Raw genomic sequence first — 26,736 nt, forward strand, 5'->3', positions numbered from 1 at the left:
TGCTACTAAATACTTTATAATTTAACACAGAAGAGATAACTCCAGTGTACAATAAAGAAAAGGTGAAGAGCCAGAGGAAAGAGCAAGTAAGGGGGTTATTTTATAAACTATATAAATGTCTAACCAATGTACTATATACTTGAAACTAAAAATAAAATTTTATAAAAGTTAAAGTATTCAGATAGCTAAATGAGAATGGATTATCTGGCATCGATTTTAAAAAGTACTTTATTTTTTTTAAGAGTATGGGTGCTTTGTTCCTATATACCAATCACAAACTACATACATCAAACAGAAATTTGGCTAGTTAAAATGAGTAACTGTGGGAATACTTTTAATTTTGATTTTATTTGAGAGGGAGTTTGTTTTTATTGTGAGATCATACTCTATTTCCAATCTCTGTATTATGAAATATTTCTTTCACAGCATAGAAAATGAGGGAGAAAGTACACTTAAATGGGCTAATTTATCTGCACTTAAAAATAAAACTTTTTTTTTCCTTCATGACTCTGAGCTGTTAAAATTGAGCAAAATCCATTTATACAAGAACAAGGTTCACAGTTCAAGGGGAAATATGTAGGAAAAAGAGATCCCTGATGGGTTAAAAAAAAAAAAAGTGGAAAATAGTATTTATAAGTAATGTTTGAAAGAGCTGGAGTCATTTGAAAGTTTGATGAAGGAGTAGTGGGATCTAGATGATGCCCATTGTTCTGTGACATTGTGGGGCGGGGGGGGGGGGTGGAAGAAAATTAATTAAAAGCACAAAATATTTTAACATACAGAAAAAGTTCTTGAATATATGGGTTATCAAAATCACATAAAGACAAATAGAAAGGGACTGTGAGATTCTTATCCCTCTGGACATTTACTATTAGAACAATATCTAATTGAATGAATCGGTTTAAGTAAAATGCTGGCATGAGAGAGGATATAGGCCTGCATGAGCTTCTGAAGTCCCTCAAACTTTTCATGAACTGTGAAAGCTGCAGGCTGGGATGAAAGAAAGGAGAATGAGAAAGAGTAGGCAGAGGAAGTTTTATATCCTGCCAATGGTCATTTCTGACTGTGAACAGCATTCTCTTTCCTCTGTATTTTCTTTCATGTGTAACTAAAACAACATAATTTTCACAGACTTAAGTTTCTCTGGGCCACCAATGTAGAACAGGTGTCTTCTGTGAGCTAACAAAGCTGTTAATGAAAATGCAGATGCTGGGTAAGACATATTAGTTTAACCTAAGAAAATCAAGGGACCTGGCACAGTGACTGAAGGAATTCCTTTCTCTCACTTACGAGAATCTTAGGAATGGCTGTCAGGTAGAAATTGATTATGAACACAAGATGAAGGCACACACGCATCATATGCAAAATCACACTGGAACAGTCACAGAAAAGCTACTGAAAAACCTCCAGCAAAACAAGAACAGTAATCCCACGAAGAATAAGATACCAAACAGGTTGGCAGCACCCTTAAAAGCTACTCAAAACAGTCCCTTCACAACTCCACAGTCCCTTCATTTTTCTTAGCCCTACCCTTGCATAAAATTAACAGTGACAAATTGTCAGTGCTACTTCCTGAGGACACCTGAACCTCCATTACTACACATCGCACTTCCTCCAGAAAGCTCCTCAGCTGTATGTAACTGATGTCACAACCAAGATCCCATCCACACGCTTTGGGCCATCTTAAAGTATTTTTCACTTTTGAAAACAGACCCCTCAAAGCATGGCCTCAGAGCCAATGAAAACAGAGAGTGAACTGAATAACATTTCATTAAGTTAACAGAACTCTGCCAAAAATCATACAATCAGAAACCCGCTTATAAAACTGTCCATAATGAATAATGAAAAGGAACCATATAAAATTCTTCAACTGTTGGAATTATTATTGACCCTGGGATCTAAAGACTAAAGCACAGGATATATGTTCTCTATAATTTTGTCCCCTAAATAGGGACTTAAAATATTAATTCCTCTGCTAGATTGCTGTTCCCTCCCTGAAAGCCACTAGGGTTAATGACAAGCAGAACCTTTTTCGATCTTTGTCAATGAAAATTGTATATTCTCCAATTTCTTCATTTTAAAAAAATTAAATATGATGGTTGTTTTTTATTTTAAACGTGAAATATATTAGGGCCAAAAAAGAACTCATTTTCTTGTTAATAATAATTTATAAGTAGGAGGTGAAGAAGGTGAAGACTATCTACTGATGGTATCATTTTATATAAAATATGTATGGGTTCTGTAGCCAGCAATGCACTGTAAGTCAGCTTAATATGTGTGAGCAAACTTATGATATACCAATGTATTATGTTCAGAAAACAACTCAGACACAAACATACCCATAAATCTCTGACTAGAATAGCTCATAAAATTCAAAATATTTTCTTTGGGTGACATAGATCTATACTTATATTGGCATAAATGGTCATGGGTTGTCAACAAAGATAAATCAAGTGATTCACCTAAATCATTCTTCGATCTCTAGAGCTAAGCTTGTAAAAAGTGAAGAGTTTACTTTCTCGAGTCTATAAGTCTAATTCTTATTAACTTGAGAAACTCTTTTGGAGTCGAAGAAACATAACTATAGTTTTGTGTCTTGTAAATTCTATAATCAATAATATACCACTTTTCCCACATTGTAAAAATTTTCAACAGAACTATAAAACAAAATATCTTGGCAAAGCAACTCCCATTTAAAAAAAAATGTGTTTTGCTGGCCAGTTGATTGCAAGTACAGGACTAAAGCATTACTATTATTATCTTCACTCTACCTAAGGACTCAAGCGTTACTGACTGGAATTGAGCTCCTAAGATTTCTTTCTTGTTATCAGTTTTTGTAAAGTGCTTTCTTTTCAAGTACTTCTCTGCTTACCCCCTTTAACAGTGCAGCAAATGTCAATTAATTTTTGTTAATTTGAAGTAACTCTATAGTAGCAGAGGGCTTATTCTTTGGATCGCCACAGGGTATCTTACCGATTGATATTTATTAGTATTCACCTCAATACCTCCCAATCTTTCATTCCAAGGAGAAATGAAAGAGGAGGAGGGGAACAAAGATAAAACAGATGGTGGTACCCTCCTCCTCCCCTCCTCCTTTTGCCCTGCCTTTTCTCCCATGTCCACACATCCCCACACATGACCTACTTCTCTCCCTGATTATATTTTCAAAGTATATTCGTACAGCTGTAAGAAGTGTAGAAATTATATCCATTCTAACTTCTAGTTCAAATATGTATTAGAAACAGAGTAAGCAAGGAAATCACCTAAATCTGTTCTGTTTCATGGGATTTGCTACTGATTTGTAAGAAATTATGTGGCATCCCACATCTTCATTTGGATAAACCAGAGGTTCCTTTTTGTTAAATTCTCAAGTTGATAATCAGAACAGATGTGGACAACTGTTAGAAAGGCAAACTGCATCAGTGACTCCTAGCTAATAGTGTTCTGTGTGATTCTGGCAGAGTGTAGCACGGTTAGAGCCTGGGCTTGCCCCTTGGAGACTTTTAACCTGTTTCCTTATTCGTAAAAAATATAAAAGAGCCTAGGAGTGACTATCTCACAGAAATGTTGTGAGGATTAAACAACATACATGTAAAGAACTCACAAAGGCTGGGCATTATAAGTACTCAATATATTTTCAATATCTAGGTTTGAAAATGTATCCTAAGGCTAGGTTAATGGGCTATACATATAAGTATATGGTATTTACATGGATAGGAAATATATTTGTCCTACAAGAAGCAATTGTGGTTTGCAATAAGATACAAAAGTGGGCAAATCAAAGAATATTCAAGGAAATAAGCTATTTACTATTCTTTCAGAGATTCCCCCAAAGCAATTTCCCTGATGCAATTTCAAAAGAGGCCAGAAAAGTCTAGTTTTTGTCACATTATCTGGAGATGTGTGGGAATGTGTAATTTTGTGAACTACCTATTCACATTTCCAATTAGGGAAGTTTGCCTATACCTGCTTTGGTTTAATTATTGGCTGCATGCTCTCCTCTCTCCCCGGCCCATTCCCAGACACTAAAACCGTCCCACTGTTTCCTCTGAAATCCAAGACTAGTCATTAGCAAAATATCCTATAACCTCCACTTTTTCTTTGAGTACTCCCTTTGAATCTTAATCTACAAAACCTGGCTCTCTCTTATGGGCACTTCATTCCCCGGAACCCTCTCAGGTATGAGCCCTTTCCTACACATCCTAAACCACAGGGCCTGGAAATGGGATAGGTGACCTCTATTCTCCCTCGCTGCTCCTCAGATGCCTCCAGCATTGTATCTCATGTCATCAGACTATAGAACCAGCCAATTCTCCTTACTGTAATTATCTAACAACACCTGGGGGACTCTTCCCCATTTTACAAAAATTTTAGCTCCTAAATGTCATACCCTTTCGATGCTAGTTCTATCATAATTGTCTTTTTCAATTTTATGCCAGGGCCACCGCTAGCCTTTATGACATCTTCATGCAAATAAGAAAAGGCAATGTTTCTTTCCAATAGACCCTGTTCCCTCCCATGACACTAAGCTGGGCAAATGGAGGGCTGCTGAATTTCAGCCACCGAAGGCCCCCTGGGCCAGGCCACTCTGCAGAGTGCACACACTGCCTAACCATTTGCAACAGCCTTAAACCTAGCTGCCTCCTCGCCTCTCATTTCAGACATACATTCCATAATATTATGCTAAACTCAATTTCATGCATTCCACTCTCCTATCACGAATTCTTCTAACTCATTTTCTCTAGAACATCAAATCAAACAATCCTTCCACCCCAAGGAGACCTCCTCCTTCACACCATCTCTCACACACTGTGTCTTCGCCCACTTTCACAACCAGCTTAAATTCCATAGAGATTGATCTTAACTACTCTATTTCATGCACTCTCAACTCCCTTGTTCCTCTGTCACTTCGTCATTCATTCACACCTGGCAAAATCTCAACTCTGGTCAAATCCACCTGTATCTACTCTGCACTTGCACAGTGGTCATGAACATGACTGGAGAAAAATGTACAGCCATGCCGACTGGTCTCATTAAATTCAGGATTAGCAACCTTAAGAGTGTGCTTAATGCTGTCAGACTCTAGACATTTTATATCTTCTCTTTAAATCTATAAAACTTACCTCCCCTCTCCTCTCCCTCGGCTAATAAAGCTTTTTATTACACTGAAAAAAATTAAGCACAAATAAGCAAACCTCCATAAGCCCCTCCTACATATACTCAACTATCTTCAGTTTTATCCAAACACCCTGACTTTTCCTACTCTTTCCTTAGAGTACCTCTCCAAACTTCTAAATAAGGCCCATCTCTTATTATCGAATTCTCCTCCTCAATTGGATTTTCCTCATTATCAAATTCTCCTCCTCAATTGGATTTTCCCATCAGTATACAATTATTTTAATATTTATCTCTCATATTAAAAAAAAATCTTTATCTTGGTTCTACTTTCTCTTCTACCCATTTTTCCCATTTCACTCCATCCCTTTACCTCAAAAATTCTTGAAAGAACTGTTTACACTTAGGGTCTCCACTTTCTATCCTCCCATTTTCTCAAACCCATTCCATTCTGGCTTGTGGCCTCACCATTCAACAAAATCATCCTTGTCAAGTTCATTAACAACTTCACAAAGCTAAATCCAATAGTTATTTCTTAGTCTTTATTATAAGTCGACATCAAAAGCATTTGACACATTTGAATCGCTTCCTCCCAGAAACATTTTCTTTACTTGGTTTCCAGAACAGACAACCTGTTCTCCTGTCCATTTATCCTCAATCTCCTTTGCTCTTTCCAACTTCTTAAAATTCAGGTACCACTGAGCTCAGTCTTTGGGCCTCTTCTCTTTTCTATAAACCTTCCATTTCTTGATGATCTCATTCAGTTTCCCATCTGCAAATATCATCTATAAACTGACTATTAGAAAAAAAAAAGATATTGGTTCTTCTTTACATTTAACTGACTACATACATACATATATATATATATATATATATATGTATGTATGTATATGTATATATGTATATGTATGTATGTATGTATCTCCAGCAAGGTCTTGCCAATGAATTTAAGACAGATAAGCCCAATTATTTAACATATCCACCTGGATTTTGAAAATGAACCTCATGCTTAACATGCCCAAACTAAGCTTCTGATCAACAACCCCTACCCCAATCTGATTCTCTTGCAGATTTGCCATCTAAGTTAAAAACAATGCTATTCTCTCTGCTCACATTCAAACTCTAGAGTCATCTCTAACTTTTCTTTATTTCATAATCATACTAACTTCAGCAGCTCCTGTTGGCTCTACCTTTATATATAATCCAGAATCCAATCACTTATCGTCTCATCCACTGCTACTTGTTTTGTTCAAACCACTATCATCTCTTATCTATATTATGGCAATAACTTTCTAAATCAGTTTCCCTGTTTTTATCCTTGTTCTCCTATATATCTATATTAATATCTATATCTATATATCTGTATCTATATATATTGTAACTACTTGATCCTGCTAATATCTAAGTGAGATCACTGCCTCTTTAGCTCAAAACCCTACATTGGTTTAAAAATCTCACTCAAAACAAAAAGCCAATGTCAAGGAACTATACAATCTGGCCCTACAGTGCTTGGCACACAGTAGAAGCTCAATACATACTTAGAGAGAAAGCATGAAAGTGCTCATGCAAACAGACTGTACAACAGAGAAATGACCCAATAAGATTTCCCTTCATCCCACTGAAGGAGAAAAGCTTGCTCTATTCACCAGCCCGTCCAGAATGCCAGAAATTGCCATGCAGCTCTGCATTGTTCTCTGCCTAACCACAAGGATCTGCCAAAGTTCACAGTACAATCACGGTGGTGAGGGTTGAGCTGGGTTTTCAAAAGGTATAGGAATTAGAGATCAAATTCAATGAAAGTTGGTTTAAAAAAAAGTCTACAAGGTCGACTTTAGCCATTTTAGTAGGACAAGAATCTGTGTTTCCTACATTAATTCACAACCTCTCCTGCAGATTAGATAGGCACTGAAGCAGAATCAGTCTCAGGGGGAGTATCAGAAAGCACGCCAGTTTAAAAGGCAAGAGTGTCCAGTCAGTATACAAAGGGACTCCTATTGCCATTAATAAAATGAATGGCTTTGGGCTATTAGTGAATTACGATGTTTCTGCAAGGATTCTTTAAGGTTTGTTTGTTTAAGGATAATTTACTGATTTCTATGAGTCCACCAACAGAGACCTTAATGATACAGTCTTCTTCCCAAATCATGATCTGGGTCCACTTGTGGGACCAGCGGTAGGGTGGTAAAAAAAAGTATAGCAGCTTTTGTGGAAAAATTTTTCCAAGACTGCAGTACAAAAATTACATATATCAACAGAATCATAATGCAAATGCCTAGAGACAGATAAAAATGAATTAACATGGATAGAACTCAGAGGTAGAAAATGCCCCCTTAGAATTCTGGCAGGGTTGTTCACTTTTCAAAAGTGTTTCACAAGAATATAATTTATTTGGCCCTAGTTCCACTGTGAGGAATGTTAACACTAAGCTTAATTTACTGTGGACAAGCCTAGGAACAAAGATATTGTAAAACTACTGTGATCACAGGAAATATCAGTATAATCAGACATAAAACATTAGCATGCTCAGGCTTCACATAAGAATAAAACCACCAGATATCCCCCAGTAACCCTCTCACCTTGCAAGAGAAATATACAGATAATACTCAAGAATATTATCCAGGAAAATCCATATTGTTAAAAATAAATAAATAAAACAAAAAGCGAAGAATTGTATACTTTTCTTAGGTGCTAACTTTATTAATCAAAATTGTTTGATGATAAATCTCAATAAGTGATAAAAACTTAGAAGAAAATTACACCTACAGTGACAGAAAATTCAATTAGTGAATTACCGGAATTCTGTATAACTTTTAAGAGAACAGAGTTTATATTGAAACTCATCGCACTCACCTCCATTTCCTTCACTGGCATTGGCCTCCGCCATTTCTGTGCCATCCAATTCAGACTCACAGCCTAAATCCAGCATCCCATCAGCTGGGCATGACGACTCCTCTTTCTATATTATTTTTAAAAATGATTTATGGAGATATATTAGTAACTGGAAACATTCGAGATACTTTCAGGATCCTAAAGTATTATTGCAGGTACTTGTAATTTGGAATTTCAATACTGATTTACATTTTTAGGGGATCATTCTATAAACTATATAAATGTCTAACCAATGTACTGTTACTTGAAGCTAATAAAATTTTTTTAAAAAGAAAAAAATCTATACAAAAACAAACGTTCCTTTCGACTTAGGTTGTTTTAATTTTTTTTTTTTCAATTCTACATTCTTCTTTATGTTAGGAAATGGCTTCACAACTCAAGAATTTTAAACACCCAATAGCTACAAAAAGCAACTGAACTAATATGAGTCCGTTTGATCAACCTATATTATCCTCGGAAACCCACACAGTGACAAGAGCCTGATGCTTAGTAGCTGAGAAAGAACCTTTGCTTCTTTGCCAGGTATAACTTAGCATTAAAACAAAACAAAACAAAAACAAAACAAAAAAACAACAAAAAAAAACTTCTCGAAGGAAATTAATGAACTTAAAGTGTAATCCATCATTTATTAAAGCAGTGACTTATTTTTAATTTATAAGAAATAATACAATGATTTTATTTGTTCCAAGTTACACAATCATCTGCAGATCAACTTGTCCTCTAGAATTTTGCATCTCAGATGCCATTTCCCACTCTAGATGCAAATGGGAATTGCACTAAAATAATTAAAACTCAGTTATCTAAAGCTTTTTATTTCTCTATGCTTCTCATATAATAAATATGCATTGTTAGTAAAACTTGAGATCACTGTTTTAAAGTTAAATAATTGATTTAAATCAGTAAGTTTTCAAGGAGAATAGATAAATTTCTTATTTATTAAAGACAGAAAGGCAGACAGGTGTGAAGCTGTACATCAACCGATGGTTATTGGGTCATATAGTTTGTGGCAACTGTGATCATCTTAAGCTCTTAGCTGATGAGTCATGGCACTCCTCCCTATAAATTTTTAAGAATCATGAATTTGAAGAAAGCCACAGCTATTTTCCATTACCATATGTTAGAGTGAAACCACAGATATGCTTTCTTTCCTTAAAGAAAAATGTCACTGTTTATTCTTAACATGAAATCATTTTTAAGACATCTGAAAACATTTAAAAGGCATAAGGGTCATTCTTCTACCCTTAACCCAAATCTACTTTTGTTTACCTTCACATGTCAGGAAAAAAAAATGTGTGATACATAGTAATAACAGACATAATATGCAGAACAATCCAACTTACTTTGAGAGCATAGAGGCCTGACTTTCCAGGGATTTTGAAGAATGTTCCATCCCCTATTCGAGTGTTAGTGTGAAGCATTGCATTCAGACAGGCTAATGGAGAAGTTCCACTAGAAAATAAAAGTGTGCAAAAATGAAGCAGTCTGATATGCAGTTTCTGTGGCAAAACTGTTTTCTCAGTCTCTTAAAAAAAAAAAAGACCCTCTCACAGGCCTTTTAAAAATATCCTCCCAACCCTGAAAACATCTACATTACAATAACAGGGCAGTCTAGTTTTGCCAAAGTTAATCAGACGCATCTGTATTATAGGCTTCGGGCAAAAAGTCTCCTGAATTGAAATTATGCTTTTATTCATAAAGCAACCAACACTACATTTCAAAGAAACCAAGGCCCAAATGTTTATGTGGTGTTATTTTACAAATAATACCATGAAGCCTCAGTATTTAAATATTACAGACAACTTGATGGTTGCACTTGAATGATCAAATAAACCAAGTTCAAGGACAGCTCCATCCTATAGGTTGAAAAGCAACAAAGGAATAATAAGAAACCAGGGAAGAACTGATTTGAAATTACAAGTATTTAAGTTACTCATAGGATTGCATTTCTCACAAGGCCAAATAAAAATTTATATCTATGTTTATATCTCTGACACAACTTCAACAATGACATCCTTTTCTCAGATTTGTCATATAAAGAAATATGTGCTTGGGAATTCTGCCCAGTCAATAATTATGTTCTGTAGTAAAGATGCAAGTGACTGAATTATGAAATCAACAGATTTTTTTTTTAAAGAAATCAAACAGCATTAAGCTAGTGATTAAAAATATCAAAGCACATATGTACAAACATTACTGAAATTTACTCATACATATAAAAAGATGTTTATGAAATGTATGTATTTTCTGGAGGTAGGAAATACTGCTATCTTTGTGAACTACAATTTAGAGCTAGAATTATTACTTTCATTTACTTATGTTTCCACATACATTTTTCTCTCTAATATGCTAAAAGATCAATATTTGGTTGAGTCAATATTGATTAGAATCTCTATTCCACTCCATTCGCCTTGTAGGGGGTCTGAGTACTTAATTCAAAACATTCTAGGACAAGAATCTTTAAGATTTTAAAGTTTGAATTTCTGTGGTAGAAACATAATTTTATGTACTGAATTAGAAGTTTTCTAAAAACCAAGATTAACAAATCTCTTACTTAGTATGAAAACTCACCAGGAAAATGAAAACTAAATTGGCTGAGTTGTCACAACACACTTAATAGCAAGTCCGCATACATACGCATCATGGTCATAAAGGTTTATAAGCATTATAATAATAAGAGTACTCTTTATTATTTTAGAAAGCAACTCTCTGTGCCAACACATCAATATAATTCCATTGGGTTTGACAGGAAGCAAAAGATCTAATATAAATTTGGTCATAGAACAATGCATCTATAACACTAAAGTACACATGGTTATAATATTGTGTGTTTATGTAATATCTTTCCTCATGAAACTTCTACAAGCTTGCAGCCTTATTTCATTATTTTTCCTCACATAAGATTTTTTGTTCATACTTAAAGTGGGCCAGGCATACCTTATAAAGTAAAATATATTCATCTCCCCAGAAATATCTGTCCATGAAGAAATTCCAGATAAATAATGCTACACGTGTTATAGTGAACACTGCAAAAAGTATATTTTTAATCGTTATTCTCTTCAGGCAAAAGCACAGACAAAAAGCTGGGAATTATTATGCCAGATTTGTGGAGTTTTAATTTAGTGAAACTGTCAGAAACACAGACTTTCTGTGGGGACTTGGCACGATGATGTTAACACTACAAGCAAAATAGAATCCGATACATAAAAATAAAACATTGTAGACTTTAAAAAATACAACTTAATGAAATTGTCCACCTAACATCAAACCTCACACACATTCTTCCTGCTCTTTGTTCTAAGGTCCTAATATATATAATTCCAGGAACTCAGATTTATAATATTAAAGAAAAATACAGATTTAAAGGCAGCTAAAAAAATACTAAAGAAATATTTTTTAAAATCACTATAATTTACATTTTTTTCTTAAGGATAGTAAATAAATAATTGAAGGTAAACTGACTATTAAATAGCAGTTTAATGCTATGCTTGCTGCGAACATAAATGACAATCACTACAGAAATATTTAAAAGTATGTAATACGCAATCACATGACAATATAGCTCTAAAAGTCTCAATAACTACTATAATTTCCCCAAATATTTCTCAAATAAACGAAATTTATTTCAAAACTATATAACATTTGCATTTTAGAAGAACGAGAAAGCATTCTGCAATCAAATGCAAATTTTACAAATCGAATCACTGGCTTATTAATCACTCAGTCTGAAGCATATCAATTGCAATTCTTTACAGAAAAAAACTAGTTATATGACCCATTTTATTTAGAAACAATAAAATGTTAGCATCAAAAGAGTTAAGTGCTTATAAGAAGGTAACTGTTTCATCTAATGCAGAATATACAAAGGAAAATGTATTTTAAAAATCTTTCAGAGCATTTACTTATTGCTGTTAATCTCAACAATACCATGAAGTCTAGAAAATTTGGACTGCTTTCCCTGAACAAATTAATGTCTTAATCAACTGCTATAAAACATGAATAAAGAATTAAGTACTATTTAGATTTTTATTATTTTTAACTTTGGAAAAATTAGAACTAGCAAGCATGCCTTGGCCTACTTTAAGATATAAATAAATATATAAATATTTTTAAAAAATACAAATATGTATACATATAAATAACAATGATTTACTGTGGGTATGAAGAAGATAAGGCAAATATGTGTTAACAGTATGTAGTCTTAGCACAGAACACTTTCTGTGTAACATTTCTTATTTTTTAACTGATGTAAATTTTTTAAATTCATACTTAATATAAGGGTTAATCACCTCACTCAGAATTTAAAAGTTAAAAATTCTGTAATAGAATAGGTATATGTGTATGTGTACATATGTAATCATAAAACATCAATTAAAAAATCTGGAATTTCAAAAGTTACTTACTTTCTAAAAAGATGAATTGGAAGAATCATGATATCCCGATTTATAAAAGGGGAAAAAAGAAAGAATAAGAAGTTAGGTTTTCATCTTCAAATGCAATCCTGAATCTTACCATTTCAATAATAGGACAATGTATAAGAAACACACTAAACTCTGCTGGTCGGGTGTTAAAAATTGAGCGACTAAGGTAAAGGTGACTTCTATGCTCTTTCCTAATACTTTTATAATGTTTTCATTTTGTCCACAATGCACATGTATGTCCATATTAGGAATATAATTAGAAATAAATAAGCAGAACAGTATTTGTCCTCAATTCTGTTCTTTCCAGTATTCACTATAATTGGGCCCTTTCCTATACACCTGCCAGGGTAGATATACAGCTTACTCTACTTGTTTGTTTTTACTGTAGCGTTGTGAAACCCTTCTGGTTTGTTTTCATTTCCCACAACCCCTGAAGCAGAACAGGGGTGGAATTTGGAGGCAGGGGAGCAGGCATAATTTAAACTGTCTAGACATCAAAGAACCCCCAGAGATGCTTTGCAGAGTCCTGGTGCTGTATGAAATACAGAAAAACCATTGCTTTATCATCGCAGACTGATGACAGAACACATAAAATTTTACTAATAGTGCACACTTAGTGAAGGGAATAAATGGCCTATTTGAATAATTTTAAAAGCCAGGAAGAATACCTGGGGAATGCAATTGGAAGAATATTCGTAGATACGACAAAGAAAATAACATAACTGTGGTCTTCCTTTCCTTTATACATAAAATAATAATGCTTTACCAGATAATATTTAAGAGTAATCCAAATCTTAAACAACTTATTTTATTAAGCATCTCAATAAAAATATCAGAGGAAAGTTATTTCCTGGAGACATTTCTAAATCTCATTTTTCAAATATAGGAACATTAAAAAAATTAATCCTGAAACCACGTAAGTCTAAAAATTCAACAAATTCAACAAACCTATTAAGTATTATTACAGTTATTGTGCTAAGTGCTATAAATATGAATTAATAGAAACAATTACATGTTCACTCTCCTTTCAAAAAAATTAATAATAGCTCCTTTCAAGTATTTCCATTGCTAATAACTAGAGAAAATATTTTAAAAGGAAATTATGTGGGTGGCCCCTGGGGTGCAGGTAATGTTTAATTTAGTTCTTGATACAGATGTGTTCATTATGTAAAATTAAACTGTTTACTTAGGATTTGTGTATTTAACTCTATGCTACACTTCAAAAAAATTTTTTTAATGTTAAAAAATGAATAATGCACCCTTGGATTTATCTATCTATTTACATACTTAATGGGCATGCCATTACTACTGGAGAAGGTTAAACTATTTCTATCAATGAATGTACATAACTCCTAAACACATATAGATACAGTGCATATCAATTGATGTCAATAAACTAGATGATTAAAAACTACCCTAGAAAGTCAAGCCAAAGTAACTTCCTACTCTTGAGAGATATTAGTGGTAGTCTGAAACTGCCAAAAATGACTGATCATAAAAACTTAAAAGCTGGAGTCCTTTATATATGTTATCTGAATAATCCTAGCACATTAAAATGTTAGCCAAAAAATGACCTACAGGAACCCTAGAACGTGATTTTGAACACAAGAACAGTGTTCCAAACTTCACAGTCCTTCTAAAAAGATCACTAATGAAAGTTCCTGATGAACACTGGCAGATGGGAAATAAAAATTAGAGCTTAAAAAATATAGAAGTAGATAGGAACAACCCAGTTAACTCGAGATGGGTCGTACTAAAAAGAAAGATATTTTGCACATTCCTATGTGAAGAATGTTAACATGATTTTCAACATTCAACATGTCTCTAAGGTAAAATAAGAAATGTAGTTCTAGTACTTTTTTATGAGGTGGGGATATTGAGGCAAGAAATAATTACTAAATGACATATGGTGTACAATTTATTTCTTAAATATAGAGAAACAATTTCAGATTCTAAACCTAAACATGTGTCTCTGATTGGCTTTAACAATATAAAAAGATATTCTTCTTGAATATAAACAGACATTTGAACGTAAACCTTTTATTCACTTTATAGACACTACCAAGCTATCACTAGATCGATTTTAGTGATTCACACAGCCATATTCAAACTGACTTTTGGTTTTAGTAGACAAGAATTCCAAAACATTCATACTAAGACAAAAGTTTACTTAGTACTATTTTACAATAGGCTCTATAAGGAAATTAAGAAATAGTCCTATAAAAGTATATAAAGCCTATAATCTAAATTATAATTTTTAAAGACCTCCAACTAAAATATGAGGTGAGGTGGTTATGTTTGCTTACAGACATAGAGTCAAGAATATGTCACATGCATAGATGGATAATGACAACAACTGTTCCTCTACATGTTTCTATGCATGTCATATGGCATGCCATATTACCACTGCTATACTGAGAAAGGCAATAGAGTGCAATAAATAAGACTGTGGCTTCTAAAGCCAGTCAGTGTGTATTCAACTGAGGCTAGACCATTTATTAGCTGTGTGACTTTGGACTTCACCTCTCTGGGTCTCAGGTTCCTCAGCTAATAAATGTAACTATTTCATAAGGGATTATGTGAAAGACTTTAAGTTAAAGAGTTAAAACATGTAAAACAGACCTATGTCTGGCATATTTTAAGTGTTTAAAAATTGTGAGCTATTATTATCATTGAATACAACTACTATTCAAAGTAACCAATATCTAGAGGTACAAAGGATAGCATATGAAAAGAAATTAAATATTTCAGAGCTTGTTTAAATAGCTAGTTCAGGTGAGGTTTGTCTAATTTCATTTTCATTTTATTAATGAAAATAAGTGAAGACATGGGAGTACATACACTCCTAGTCTACAGACTTTCATATGTGAATAAAATTAAAACTAATGTATTCAGTAAAGGTAGAGAGAAAAGGATGAAAATAATAAATATCTATTATTATAGTTACCAATTATTCAGCATCTCTAATGTGACTGAGTTGTCACAAATATTGTCTATATTTCTTACAACCACCATGAAATGTAAGCATGATTCTCAGTTTTGCAGATATACCAGAGGTTGAGAGGTTAAGAATATTACTCCAGTCAAATAACTAAGTGACACAGCTGAAATTCAAATTCTACTGATTCCAAAGCCAATACTCTTCCCACCATCCCACGTTCTCTCTCCACAGAGCAGCCTTCTCCACTTAATTAATCTTGCATACGACAAAAGAATATTTAACACATGAAGGAAACACACAAAGAAAAGCTAGATGCTGGCAAATGGTAAGGTGGTTGGCTCCATTTTCACCCAATGCCGCCTATGGTAATGACTCCCCCATCCCAGGATAAATTTCAAATATTATAAAGGAAGACTAGGCTGTAGAAGATGTCATTGTTGGTTATCTTTTTCAGGTAATGCTACCTATGAAAACTAAGGAAGAAAGAAGGCCGAGAGACTAATGTAGAGAACTCAGATCCATAATTGAGATGTCTCTTTGTAAAACTGGATCATTAAAAAAATAACACAAGCCATTAACTGAATAATCATTTATTGAACACATTATATATGTCAAGCTAGTCTTGAAATAAATTTGCACTCTGACAGTGCTTTGCACATAATAGAAATGCCAGGCTAAGCTGAACTGAATTCTCTAAATACATATAAAATGACAAGGGATTCAGGAGAAAGGAGCCTTGAGGCATGTAGCACAGCAAGAGAAAGTCATTTGAAATTTAAATGTTATTCTTAGTTTATTCCAAGGAGATGACTGAGATGGGATTATGTGTACGTTTCCTATGGCACCAATTCCAGCACAGAGGCAGCCAATTTATGGCCACCGGTGGCTCTTCAGGACTTTATACTATTTTCTCATGACTGCAATCTCAAAGTGAATATTTTAAATTATGCCAAAAAAAAAACCCTTCCAAAATAAAATAGCAAATTTCATATATTAAAAAGAACAGACATTGTAATTATATTTGGTATGATAAATGAGTTTCATACAAAAATGTAAATTTCCATGTTCTACATATAGCTACTTATACAGCAGCATTCCTGAATGTATTCTATAGAGTGTCAGTCCCAAGTAATGCTCCAAAAAAAGTGTCAAAAAGTTTCCAGAAAGTAGGATGCTGCATTCCCATCTAATGAATTTATCAAACACATTTACAATATATACTAAAGTCTCTGAAAAATCCTATTTAACTCAAACCTGCTTAACTCAGTGTTTCTTAAACATACATAATAATAATAAAAAAATCCTCCCCACCATATTTGACAACATTCCCTATTATAGTATGCCAAGAAGTAAACTTAGGGAAATGCTACATTTATGATTAGGATCATTAAGAAAACGTGCCTAGCACTCAGACTCTTAGGAACGTTTAATCTTATTAGCCAAATGCTTTAAAAATATTTTTCAAGTATATAAAATATGTTTCTATGTGTAAAAATAATGCAGTGTGGTGATTATATTTTGCTGTGTAAATTTATAAAATTGAAAAACTTATCCAGGAACTTTAAAAAGCATTGAAAAATTTATAGCCAGTATCCACATGTAATTGATAACATTACATATTTGCAATATTATATCACCCAACATAAAAATCATCTTACTCATCTCTCTCAGCTGAGATGTACCTCCTGATTCTCTATTTCTTTCACTCGGTGATGAGTACTACCCTCTTCCACATCACCTAGGATTGAAACATTTCTCAGATAATTCAAATTATTCTGTCTTAACACAGTTCATCTTTCAATTTACATTTTAACTTCCTTAAGTCCTAATTTGAACAATCTCTATATCATAAGAGGACATTTCTAAAGTTCCCTAACCCTAACCCTGTCTTCAATATCTCCCTGCTCCAATCCAGCCTACACACTGGTGTCAGAGCGATTTTCCTATTTAAAACAAACAAAAACAAAACATAAAAAAGAAAAAAAAATACTGCTTAGACTCCTCAGGACATTGCCTACCAAGGGAAGGAAGCACAAACTCCTCAGTTTACATCAGGGGCCTGTTCAGCACACCTGGCACCTAGCTTGTCTTCATCTTCTCCAACTCTCAGACTACTCTCTATAATCTGACCCAACTCAGTAAATCATGTGCATCCATGGTTTCCTAGCTCTGTTTTGGCTCATATGAAATCCTCTAAGAAGAATTATATTCCACTTACCTGCTCTATTTACCACTCAGAATAAAATTTTAACTACTTCCTTTATATTGACACATTTTATAGTATTCCAGTATTACAATCTCAACATTTCATAAATTTCATGCCCTGCATTCCTTTCTCTTTGGGACTTTCTCTTCCTCAGCAATGCGATTCCAGTTAGCCATCGATAAAATGGTCCTGTTTCCTGCCACGAAGGCTAGCCAGATTAAACTATCTGGTCAAATGGTGGGAGTCTGAGTTATCTTTTGGGGAACTGATATAGAATTAAGGAGAAAGGGCATACATTATTTTCAGTAGATACATAAGCTGTAAAGGTACAAAAAAAAACGAGCTTTTACCTAACTCTGCCTCCAGGAAGATAGAGCCTGCTGAGAATAAAGCTAAAAAGAAGAAAGCAAAGCAAAACACGGAAAGTACAAAGAGAGGTAAAAAAGATATCCCTTGAACTCTTGTATTATCTAGTCATGTTGAAGATCAACCTATTAGATATACAAGTTAAATAAACCAATAAATCACCTGCTTAATTTAATTTTGATACATGTCTAAGTGATTTATAAAAGCTGACCTCATTTTTCTAGGCCTTAATTTTCTCATCTATAAAATGAGTTTAAAACAGGTATACTTTGAAGCTCTACTAACGCCTTTCTGGTTAAGGTTTCAAAGGCAATCAATAGTGGTTTAACTATTGGCTTATCGTTCATTTCAACCACGCTGCCTACCTTCGTACTCCTTTCTCCTTCAATGCCCTCCATCCTCCTCTCTTCCTACTCATTTGTTAAGGTCCTCTTGCCTTTACCTCCTAAAAACTTCTAATTACCTCACTGAAACTTTCTAGCATTACAGCCTATCCTATGACTGTAGCATTTAGTTCTGTGCCATCTATCACCAAATTGCTCGATGGCAACCAGCTCCTTATGACTCCAACTTCCGGGTCTCCTCATAAGACCCTGCCAACTTGGATGCTCAGAGAATACTCAGGCACTGTTGATAAGCTAACATTTCACAATTTAGAGAGTAGAACAAAATCTGAAGCTTGGCACTACCAAATATTGGTTGAGGACATCCAGAAATAAAACTATGAAATACTCTAGTGAGAATATAAATTGACAAAACCAATTTGGAAAGACATCTGGCAATATCTAGTGAAAAAAAAAAAGTGTGCATGTTCTACAGATTAGCAATTCCACTTTTTGGTATAGATCCTTGAAAAATTCACATTCATAGATACATTATTTGTTTTTGGGAAAAAAAGTCAATAAACTAAATGTTCACCAATAGTTACAGCTATATAGAGAGATACACTTTTACCTATGTCTTCATAATAAAACTATAAAATTCTGAACTATAATAATATATAGCAAAATATAACATGCTTGTCTCTCTGAGATGAGAATAATATCAAAAGAACTTCAGCTTTTTTGCTAGACTCTATTTAAAAGAAATCAAAGCAACTATGACAACATCTCCACAACTATTAATTCCAGCTGGTGGTTGGTCTGTAGTATTTCACTATATTTTGAAAATTATTCAAAACATAAAAAGCTGTTGATGGTTTTGTTATTCTACCCACGATTTGGCTTCTCTCTAATCTACAATATTCATCCCTTGTTTTGAGTTATGTTAATGTTTACACATTTTTATGCAAACAAATAAATACATGGAAATTATATGGAAAGTGTATAGGTACCATCATTATACAGAGTTAAAAGTAATAAGTCCCTCTTAACTTCCCCCAATCATATCCACTGCTCCAAAAGTAATGACTATTAAAGATTTATCATGTTTTCCTTCAGAGCTTTTTCTATTTGCATTCATATGTATGCATATACTCAACTCTATGATTCACTATTTTAAATTAATTTTCAACAAAAATGAGAACATTTAGTGCATACTGATAGATACATGCTTTTTACTTAATAACATGATTGGGAGATATTCCCATAGAGTATTTTTTGCTCTTAATAGTCTAGAGAATACTGAATGCTCTTAATATTCACATAATGCTCTTAATATCCTATAGAGTAGATATGTTATACCATAATTTTTAAAGTATTTCCTTATTATTTAATGCTTAGTTTGCATGTTACCTATTAAAATAGTGCTGCCACAAAGAATCTGGCATGCCCCTTATATAAATACTGTAGATTGAATGTTTGTGTCCCTTCAAAATTCATATGCTGAATCCTAATCCCCAGTGTGATGGCATTTCAAGGTGGGGGACTGTAGGAGGTGGATTAGGTCATGAGAATGGAGCAATCCTGAATGGGACTGGTATCCTTATAAAAGAGACCGCAGAGAGTGCTCTCCCTCTTTTCCATTTAAGGACTCAACATGAAGTTCAATATCTATGAATCAGGAAACAGGCCCTCATGAGACTTCAAATCTGTTGGGTGCCTTGATCTTGGACTTCGTAGCCTCCAGAACTGTAAGAAAGAAATTTTTGTTGTTTATAGCCTACTCAGTCTATGGTATTTTGTTGCAGCAGCCAGAACAAACTAAGACAATATGTATAACTATTTCTCTAGGATAGATTCCAAAAAGTAGAATTTTTAGATTAAAAGGATGCTTTTAGATTTTTAATCATTATTTCTAAATTACTTCCCTTGACAGTAACTATTTTCCCCACTCTAGTCAATAGTGAACAATATCAATCTTTATGTTTTGTTAATCTAATAAAAATTAAGGTGAAGAGGTCATTCCTAGTAGAGGAGTGGCATGAAGGCAGCACAGATGGACAGAATTGAAATATGGTGTACAGAAACATGATTATTTGGTATTTCCAGAGCAGTGAGTGGGAGGGAGAGAAGGGCTGGGATCATATTCCAAAGGGAAGGTATGCATCACACCACATGCATGACTTTTATACGGCAGTCTAAATCCCCTGGCAAGGAGCTCAGACTTCATGCAGAGGACAGTGGAGAGCCCTGGAAGGTTTTAAGGAGGAAAATGCCTTGTACCTCTGTAGCACGAGAATAGGTCTACAATGAGACACAGCTAGAAGACAGGACAGTTAGGAGCCTGCAGTACTGGACTTCAGGGAGGATGACAAGGACCTCACCAAAGCAACGGGCAGGGCAGAGATGTAGAAAAAGAGTCAAGAAATACATGAGAAGAAATATGAGCAGCGGGGATCAGCAGGATGTAGAAAGTGACTCAATATGGGAGGGAGAAGAAGGAATTGAGGATCGCTTCAGGGTCAGGGGTAAACGTTGGTATAACTAAGTGACGCAATATAAGAAGAGGTGGGTTTGAAAAAAATATGGCAAATTTAGTTCTGGACTTGCTAATTTAGAGGTATGCATCCAAAATTCAGATACACACTCAAATCACAGAGTTAATGTCGGGGTTAGAGATAAACATTGGGGAATTATCAGCATATACGTGGTATTTAGAAAGGTAAAAACTGATAGGCACAGATGTAGCTTAAAATAATAAAAGAAAAATGACTGACTTGAGCTGATGCATTCTAAAAGTCAGAAAACTACATGAGAATGTACTTCTGAGATTTAAAAAAAAGGAATAAAAGAATCCTGTGACAGATTCCATTATAATAGTATGAGGTGTGACTCTAACTTCAGGATATTATTATTTTAGAAGTCAGAATAAATCTCCGTATTCATAGGTAGAAATAACCTACAAGTAGGAAATTACCTAGATTTTTCCAGCAGGAACCCTCCTTTTAAATATAGTTTTTCTTTTAAAAAACAATATAAGAATATTATGAAGTATCTGTCAATTGAAGATGAAAAAAATTACTCAAAATCCCAACTCCTTAAAACAACCCTGAGCATTTTATAAAATTTATTCTAGACTATTTTTCTGGTGTGTTTCTATTTTAAAGTTATAATTTATCTAAATGTTAAATCGCAATATTTCATTTTACATTATACCCTTTCCATACTACTACAAAATCATAAATATATCAAGTGGTTAAAATTTTTCTACCAACTGTATCAAGTGAGTGGTTTTCTATCTGGCTGAATATTCGAATTTTTAGGAAGAATTTTTTTAAAGACAAGTTTTGAAGTAACTCCAAACTTATTAAATAAAAATCTCTGGGTGGAGCCCTGGCACCAGCATTTTCTTGTATCTTTCCAAATGATTTTAAAATGCAGCCAAGTTTAAGAACCACTGATATCACCACTGAACATTTAAATTATGTCTTATAATTTATTTATTATATTTATAATCGAAAAACCATCAATATGAATATCTCAGCGCACATACTTTTTCTTATATTCAAGAATACTTTAAGATTGGCTTGCAGAAGTGGCATTATTAATTCAGGAGATATAAGTTACATAATTACCTTTTGCAAATAATGCCAACTGGTTTTTCAAATGAGTTGTTTTGGTTTACAGTCTCACCAGTACTATATAAGAAGCATCATTCAGAGTCAGGGTGAAGTGCATGGACTTATTTATTAGGTAAACTAAAAAAACAATCTCCAATGGTTACTGTACCTCACATTTCTATGATTATTAGTAAGATCAAATGCTTATCCACATGTATGTTTATTCCTTAGTTTTATGAGTTGGACCTCCTGCTTGTGTCCTTTGAATAAAATGTTCAAAATTCATTATTTTTTCTTATTGTTTTCATGATCTCTTTATATAATACCTCCTGCTTATTAACTAAAAATATTTCCTTCAGTGTTATTTAATGCTTTATTTTTCATATGCAGACACATAAATTTTTATACAGTCAGTTATGTCCACCTTTTCCTTTATAATTTATTTTACAGTTTCTAACCCTGAAAACTCATTTCCCTGTCAAAGGTGAATTGAATATTAGCTTTGAATTTTTGTAAATTTTTCCCAATGGTATTACCTTTCATATTTAAATTTTTGACCATGTCTGTATCTTCCTTAATATAAACACAACTAGCACATTACATATTCAATAAATATTTATCATTTTTAATGGCTTTCTCTGGTTTATAAAGAAGAGCAGAATTCCCTTGTCCATTACTTCATTTCTGATTCATCCTCCTACCCTTTCTCTGCAGAAGACTCTAGTTCTTCTGCTCATTGGAAATTCCTTGATCAGCAGAATGTCAAAAGAATTCAGCTCAGAGTTGGCTGGCTATTGAAAAAATTTTTACCTTTAAATGTTTGATAAAGGAAATGACTAAAAATAACTACACCAATCACTACAGTTAAGATTGGCATTCATATCACAGGGCAAATTTAATTTAGCTTTCTTCTCTCTTCCCTCCTCTTCCTCTTTCTTTGTCCACTTATATTCTCAAGGCAGTCTGTTCAGTGGTGGTGGTCTGCTTTGTTTAGAAGTGTTACCATATAAAAGATATTTAATTAACACAGCTTTCTGCTACAAAACAGTTTTGTGAAATTCAAATATTATAGTTACTTGGGATGGCATGAAATGCATCCACAAAATTCAGGTAGAATTATAAAGTAAAAACAAACTTTAGAAAAGGCCTAATTTCTAAGTAAGATCTCTTATGTAAATAATATGCTTTGAGAAAGGAAGAATTAATATAAAGATCAGTGAATTTAAGCATCCTTCCCTTCCCCAAACTTAGTATCCGACACTTAAAAATTCATAAGAATCTGTCAGTATTCCTAAAAGAAATTTAATACACCTAGTTCTTGTTTCATTTCACCCTCAGGGAAATAGGATTCATGAGAAATGTAAGTTGGGAGCAGGGCCTGAAGAAATGCTTATGTTTGCTATAAGCCATTTTAATATTCTTCCATACAGAATAAAACAGTAAAATAAAGGTAAGAATGGCTAGGATCAATGCAAATGTAAAAAGAGAGTAAGTAATACAGTTTCAGGCTAATGGTTTTGGAAAACTATAAACTTATACACACATACATATTAATAAATTCCAAAAGTAATGCCACTAGTATATTATATATGTATTACCTCTGTTTTACAGAAATAAACATCTTCCTTAGGAAAAAATGCGCATTTTAATGACCCATGGGAAGAAATGTATCTTTAGACAAAACAAGAATTCCTGTACATTATTTTATAGCAATATCAATGTTCCAACCAGGCACACAGAAATCCTCCAGATAATTCCACTAACAAAATGGGAGAACAATATGTAAATGTAATCGCAGTGGAAAGGAAAAAAATATGTAAGCCAAGGTAACAATTCAAGAAAAATGATTTTAAAACTGGAGCCCTATTTAATCAACTAACTACATGGTAACTGATTAAACAGTTGCTAAAATTATAGAGAACTATCTATGTTGATGCAACAAAAAGAGAAATGTTTTTCTGCCTTCCTTTATTTTTCATGTTTAAATATACAAAACTTGGAATATCGTGGCTTCTGGCCATTTGGCAAACATTTAAGTAAGCACAATTCTAATCCACTCATTTGACCTGAATTAATATTCTTGAGGTTTTATATAGACACTTAAAGCTTTCAAGAAATAGTTCCTCAATGCACCTGCCACCTAATTCCATGAAATCAATATTTTACTTAAGCTAAGTCAGGAAATCTTAAGGTGCCACATTCAATTACGACTGTTACTTGATGAGCTGCTAGTAGATAAAACACAGCATTGATATTGAAAAACGTTATAGTTAAAGAGCTTTACCTCTTTGGGGAAGAGTGTATTCTGAGGTACTATTAGCATAATTAACAGCTTATCATGTTAGGATAACAACAACAACTTTAATATATGAAATAGTACCTTTCTATTGCCAAATGATAGTTTACAGGCACAGAAACAACGTTCTCTCTGGCTATGCAGGAAATGAATCTATTGTGATCATGGGAGACAGCTGCCCATCAATATAAGAAAACTGAAAATATTGATCCAAACTTCATCCAAAGATAAAAACAAGTATTTACTGAAATCCAGATATATTAATAATTAAGTAGACACAAAATTTCACCACATTATCAGTCACAAGCACCATGTAACATACAAAAGACAATGGTAAACTGAGGTTCCAACAGAGAAAAGTTTTGTAGACATAGACACTTTACTTTGATGTGAGGTTTCATTTTTAAAACACAGAATAAACAAAGATAAAATTTGAATTCTAAACCTTCTCATCTCTTAAGTGGTAAACCTTTGATGATCCTAAAATTGTTCCTTTTGTTAAATAGTTTTAAGAAAACTCTGGAAATTTTCAAAATAAACATTATGCTAGTATATTCCTACGTCTCTCATTTCCTCCTTGGTTTGTTGATGCCTTTTGACAGGCATTCTTTTTCTTCTTTTTCTCCCCCTTTGGGACACCCCACTTGAAGCCTAACATTTTCTTGTGGCCTAATATTTGACTGTGATGTAAAGACTGAGCTTTGGAATCAACCAGACCCAGGCTCAAATACCAGATCTTCCACATATAATTGTGTGATGTTAGCAAGATACCTAACTTCTCTCAGCATCAATTTCCTCATCTCTAGAATGAAGAAATTGCACCCACTTCTCAATGTTACTGTGTGGATTAAATGAGCTAAAAAATAGAAACTGCTTGGCTCAGTGCCTGACACTGATCGGTTACTGCATAAATGTTAGTTTCCTGCCCTTTTGCCAAAATGACATTCAACAGACAGTTCTAATGATATTTACAGACATTACATCTGTGTTTCTTCTTTTCAGTTTTTTACCTATTTTCTACCCTTAGACCTAATAAACTTCCTTCATGTTCAACGCTCAGTAAGATTTTCATTACCCTAAAGGAAAATAACTAAAATAACATTACATAAATAAATAACAGCCAAGAGGCATCAAATTTCTAAAGAACATGTTCAAAATTGAAGAAACTCTAGCACATTCTCTGTAAAAACTTAAAATGCCTGAACAGTTTAAGGAGAAGCAGAGGCAGTATTTATGCAGCAGAACTTAATAGTACAAACCAATATGATTCTTAGTAAAACAGGGTTAGAATAATGAAGCACTCTCAGTGACGATAAAGCAAAACATTCTCTGGGAAAAATCAGTCATCACCCTCAAAAATATTTATTAATGTAGTCAGGCTACATTGCTTAAAAGAGCCCCAAGCAAAAGGGTAAACAAGCAGGCTACGACTTTAGCAAGAAAGATCATGGAGACGAAGTCAATGTTCACAGGGAAGAAAGCTCGGATACATATATCAGAAAGGAAAATAAAACATTTCTGTCTAACATTACAATAGGATTTTCTCGTGTAGATAAATTTGTAGTCAAAATATGGCCACAGTTTAGACAAATTGTTATTCGGACAGAGAAATTAGCAAGCACATCAGGGCCTCCCGGATTTTCACTTTCCAACAAATCACACTTTCTCAGTTTCGATTCTAGTCTGCACTGTCACACTGACGAAACAGAAATAACGTTATGTGAGCAACATCAATCTGGGAATCACCCTCGTAACCTTCTACACAGTCATTCAAATCGCACTGCCTGGCCTTCAGGTGCCCAGTTGTCTTCTCAAACCCACTAAACATGAACAGGGGATTGAGTGACAACTATGCGGTTCCATACAGGAAGACCCTCAATGTTCATTTTCTCCCGCCACTAGCTGGTACCTACCCGGAAGGAATGAATGGAACCACTCCAATGAAATCCCAGCCACTCCTGCTAGTTCAAGCATTCGGTTCAGCATCACCTCATGACCAACACGAAAGCAGCTGAGGCTCTAATATAATCATCATGGAAAGTTGTCCCAAATCCTTCATTCGAGGAAGATCCTTCATACACACCAACGCTGTCTCCAAGCCATGCCGGGTTCTGAAACCAGACTGGAAAATATTATATATGTGTATATATAGTAAAACTCCCACAAACCACTCTTCTACTATGTCATATTTATTTACAGCTGCTTAACTCATCCTATATACATATATATGTATATATTGCCTTCTCAAGGTGACAATATGAACATTCAAAGAAAGATCCTTTCCATAGTAGAGGGTAAACTGAAAGCATATGAAGACCTGGTGCTGCCTGGTAAGGTAGTTGAGGCGGTCCCAAATGGAACATACTTTGTCCTGAAGGGAAGAGAGAAAACACAATATTGGTTTCCAAGGCTAATCTTCTAAACTTGGTATACAGGATCAAACTATTCCAATATTATAAAAAAAAAAAAAGAAAAGAAAAACCTTGGCTTTTTTGAGAGAGAGGACGGAACAATGCCAAATTAACCCCTGAAGCTCCGTCTGGTATTACCAAACAGACCTTATTC

At 33.9% G+C, this 26,736-nt stretch overlaps 1 protein-coding gene across 1 annotated transcript in view; it reads right to left on the reverse strand.

Moving 5' to 3' along the window:
* Window positions 1–26,736, reverse strand: part of ASXL3 (ASXL transcriptional regulator 3) — a 161,012-nt gene that overhangs the window by 88,020 nt on the left and 46,256 nt on the right. The window contains 2 exon segments of the mRNA XM_039843753.1: window positions 7,966–8,071; window positions 9,345–9,453. Of these exon segments, the coding sequence (XP_039699687.1) occupies window positions 7,966–8,071; window positions 9,345–9,453 (215 nt within the window).

This window comes from Pteropus medius, unplaced genomic scaffold (assembly GCF_902729225.1).
Source record: "Pteropus medius unplaced genomic scaffold, Ma_sr-lr_union100, whole genome shotgun sequence".
Lineage (NCBI taxonomy): Eukaryota > Metazoa > Chordata > Mammalia > Chiroptera > Pteropodidae > Pteropus > Pteropus medius.